Source organism: Ambystoma mexicanum, chromosome 5q (assembly GCF_040938575.1).
Source record: "Ambystoma mexicanum isolate Mex_15411 chromosome 5q, UKY_AmexF1_1, whole genome shotgun sequence".
Lineage (NCBI taxonomy): Eukaryota > Metazoa > Chordata > Amphibia > Caudata > Ambystomatidae > Ambystoma > Ambystoma mexicanum.
The window spans coordinates 1,330,071,202-1,330,075,540 of NC_090933.1; the positions used below are offsets into that span (position 1 = coordinate 1,330,071,202).

General features: G+C 41.9%; 1 protein-coding gene across 1 annotated transcript; it reads left to right on the plus strand.

Moving 5' to 3' along the window:
- Nucleotides 1–314: 314 nt before the first annotated feature.
- On the plus strand, nucleotides 315–1,666 carry LOC138498412 (zinc finger protein 300-like). The gene is made up of 2 exons (XM_069622173.1): nucleotides 315–563; nucleotides 794–1,666. Exons 1-2 carry the CDS (start codon nucleotides 315–317, stop codon nucleotides 1,400–1,402), a joined length of 858 nt encoding a protein of 285 aa, XP_069478274.1. The 3' UTR covers nucleotides 1,403–1,666.
- Nucleotides 1,667–4,339: the final 2,673 nt, after the last annotated feature.

The window sequence follows — 4,339 nt, forward strand, 5'->3', positions numbered from 1 at the left end:
AAGCATCTTAGAAGTGTGGAGATTTGGGGTCCAGTTGTATTTTCAGAGTATTCAGGAACTGAGATTGAGAAGCTTGTTGGATACATGCTGGCTTCCGTCCATGCAACACCTTTGTGGTAACATTTAGTCACCAAGCCTGTTCATTCTGTCAAACCTGGTGGATAAGAATATCTAGCACAAAAATGACATTGTGTTATGTACAGTAAGAAAAGCATTTCTCATTTGCTCTGAATTTGGAAAAGGTTCAGTGAAAAGGGTCCTGTCATTAAGAACCTGACAACAGAAACTGGCAAGAAACTGTACACGTGCGCAGAATGTGGGAACAATTGCCATCTCAAGAATATACTTATTGCCCACATGAGGACATAGGTGAAAAAACGTATCAGTGCACAGAATTTGATAATGGCGTCCATTTGCATGATACACTTCTCTGCCACGAGCAAATGCGTAAAGGTGAGAAACCACGTGTCTGCATTGAATGTGGAAAAGGGTTTGCTACAAAGGGAGAGCTTACTATCCACCAGAGAACACATACAGGTGGAAACCCTATCAGTGCACGGAATGTGGGAAAGGGTTTGCACAGAAGGGACATCTTATTAGTCACCAGAGAAAACATGCAGGTGTGAAACCTTATGAGTGCATTGAATGTGGGAAAGAGTTTGCTCAGAAGAAACATCATACTAGCCACCAAGGCACACATATAGGTGAGAAACCGTATGAGTGCATTGAATGTGGGAAAGGGTTTGCACAAAAGCAATATATTACTCTCCACCTGAGAACACATACCTGTTAGAATCCTTATGAGTGCACTGAATGTGGGAAAGGGTTTGCTACAAAAGGAGAGCTTACTATCCACCAGAGAACACACACAGGTGGGAATCCTTATGAGTGCACTGAATGTGGGAAAGGGTTTGCTACAAAAGGAGAGCTTACTATCCACCAGAGAACACACACAGGTGAGAAACCTTATGAGTGCACTGAATGTTTGAAAGGGTTTGCTACAAAAGGAGAGCTTACTATCCACCAGAGAACACACACAGGTGGGAATCCTTATGAGTGCACTGAATGTGGGAAAGGGTTTGCTACAAAAGGAGAGCTTACTATCCACCAGAGAACACATACAGGTGGGAAACCTTATGAGTGCTCTGAATGTGGGAAAGGGTTTGCTTACATGGGACATCTTATTGGCCACCAGAGAACACACACAGGAGAGAAACCTTATGAGTGCCCTAAATGTGGTAAAGGGTTTGCTTACATGGGACATCTAATTCGCCACCAGAGAACACATACTGGTTTGGAACCTTACAAGTGCATGGAATGTGGGAAAGCGATTACTCAGAAGAGACGTCTCATTAGCCACCAGAGAACACACATATGTAAAAAACTTCATACCTGTGTTTAGAGTGGGAAATGGTTTAGCCATGAGGGAGGTCTTATTTATCATCAGTCCTTACATACAGGTGAGAAGCCTCATAAGGGTAGTGAATGTGGCGAATACTTCAGCACACAGCATGTTCTTATCTGCCATGAGAGAGGTCATGTAGTGAATGTAGGAAGAACTTCTTTGGGAAGAGAGATCTTATTTGCCACCGTAGAATACATACGGGTGAGAAACTTTATTGGTGCTCTGAATATGGAAAATGCTTCAGTCGGAACAGTCACCTTATTAGGCACCAGACAAAACATGCATGCCTGAGTCTATTTAATAATAATAATTTAGCATTTATATAGCGCTACGAACCCTCAGGTATCTGAGCGCCGCTTATTATTACCCATGGTGTGAGGTGCTCATTTATCGGCCTCGGAAGGATGAAAAGCTGAGTTTGGCCCTGCCAGGATTCGAACCTACATCAGCAGGCTCTGCACGGATGTCAAAGTGAGTGCTCTACTCGCTGTGCTATCTGACCAGCTATTTCAGGTTAGTGAGTTTGGCATGGCTGCCTCCACAGCTGTTTTTGGTTTCCTTAGGCACACAAATGATGGCTGATTATGATTGTTGAATCACTGCAGTTTGAAATGCATCCCTTCTAGAATATTCAGAAGGGAGACTGTACCTTCTGTGTTTAGGTAACCATTCTATGGAAAACTTGCAAATTAATGGGCACCAACATTTTGGAAAAGCTTAAAGACTCAGTGGTTGAATCAATAACTATAGGCCCTCATATGATATATGGGGTGTCCCTTGGGACCCAGGCAACTAGTAAAGGCTCTGACCTTAAGGGGAGGGCTGCCGCTCCGCCCCCAGCTTTCTGCTTAGCTAAGGTCTAGCACCCTTCTTATGCGACAGGGAAGCTACCAGCTACTGAACTGGAACCCCGAGGAAATCTTGTCTTTTTCAGTACCGATATTATGCTCTTGCTACATAGATTCTAAAAGTGGATTCAGAGGGGCTCAAAGTGCATTTCACACAGCTCTATCAATGTACACTCCCAGGTTCTGCAATGTGTCCACGACAGTTCCTATCGCATCTAATGCACATATATAGGTATAGAGCAGGTTTTCACAAAACAGAAAGGCTTCAGGACGAGAGGCATAATATGCATTACATAAGTGTGTTACCCATTAGCATTTCACTGAACCAACCTCTTAGAGCCAAGACTGACTAACGTTCTAAAAAAGGAAGTATTTATCTACACATATAAAAACCCTCATACATTCTCTCTAGAATACAAAATATTCCAACTCTCCACGTTCACGTAGAATTCAAACACATGTGTTTGTCTGGTAAGCATCAAGTCTCATATTCTGTAATCAAATCAATCTACATCGCTTCTTTAGTCGTGGACATTCAAAAACATGTCAAGCACATAAAGCCCTCTCCAGTTCCACCTGAGGTTTAAATCGCCTTTCCATTGACAAAGGCACACAAGTCCTGTCCAGCCTTATCCCTTCTGCTTCAGGAAATTCAAAGTCCAAATATCACTGAATCATTATGTATAAAATGGCATTGCATTACTAAAGGCAAAGCACAACGTTTAAACCTCTAAACTAATAACTTGTATAGCCTCGTCAAACCACAATATATCAAGCAATACATTTCAATGTATATAATCACAATGTCCAAATGCAAAGCAAAATATCACTGCATCATCCAAAAAAGATCACAATTGGAGCACAGTGTTCAGTCAAGCAAACCCCATAGCAATACTATCCCAATCATGACTCAAAGGGGCAGCTTAAGACATGCACCCCTTGCTCCCTCTGACAGGATCTCAGTGTAGCATCACCTCAGCAAGTCAGCCAGTCCGCCCCTGTATAGATGCTTCTCAACCTTCAGACTCTTATGTCAGTTGTTATAACCCAAATTATTTCCAGATTTGACTATGGCAATGCCATTTTGTCTGTGCTCCCTGGCGTATGTGACTAACTTCAAACTGCTCCCTGGCGTATGTGACTAACTGCCAAACTGCTTCTGTGACCTCTCACATTGGCTTTAAGGTGCTTTGTCTGGCCCATTGCGCCTTTTATCGCAAATGCCTCCCCCCCTTTGTGCATTGGATCCTTCCACCCTTGCCCTCCCTGTACCTTTAATTATATTCCTCTAGATGAGGAGGTGGTGTACCTTATTTTGGTATTTGCTCCCTATATCTGGAACGCCCTCTGTCTAAGATTGCATGCCACCACAGGCCGAATGACCTTCAGATGCTTGCTGAAGACCCATCTGTACTGGTTTGTTTTTCCTTCATTTTGCTGGATGTTCCTATGTTTTAAAGTCCTCCTGCTGTTTGAACCCATAAACCATTGGGTGAATAAGTGCCATTGAGAAATACTTTCTTAATAAAAAAAATGCAGTTCTTAATACCAGCCCTACAGATAAGCGGTTTATTAACAATGTACTCCCCAAGAATAAGCAAATACTCCCTTCAAAAAAGAAGCCAAACTCCCAACTGTAAAATTGGAAGCAATGGAAAACAGAGGTGCCAGCCTTCTGGTTTCTCCCACTCAGGTTCATGAATATGTTCAGCCCAGTGATGCCAGCCGGGCAGTACCAGTGGATGGTGGTCTACAGGGATTTCTGCCAGATATGTAGAGAAACTATAAAGTAATGTATATTTTATTCTACATGAATTGCTAGTCGTAAAGAAGTGTGAATTACAAAGAGTTAAGTAAATTAACAAATTACTTACCTCTCTATAATGGTTTTTTTCTGATGGATATACCTGAAGCAAATCGTATCAGTGATCAAGGCTATCTATGTCACACCACAATTGTTAAAATATTTGATTGGTATTTAGACTTTTCTGTTTATTATAAAACACACGTTTTTGTTAATAATTTTGTGTACCAAAAAAGACTGTTTCTTAAACATCAGTTCACCTACACACATTCTATGGCCTTT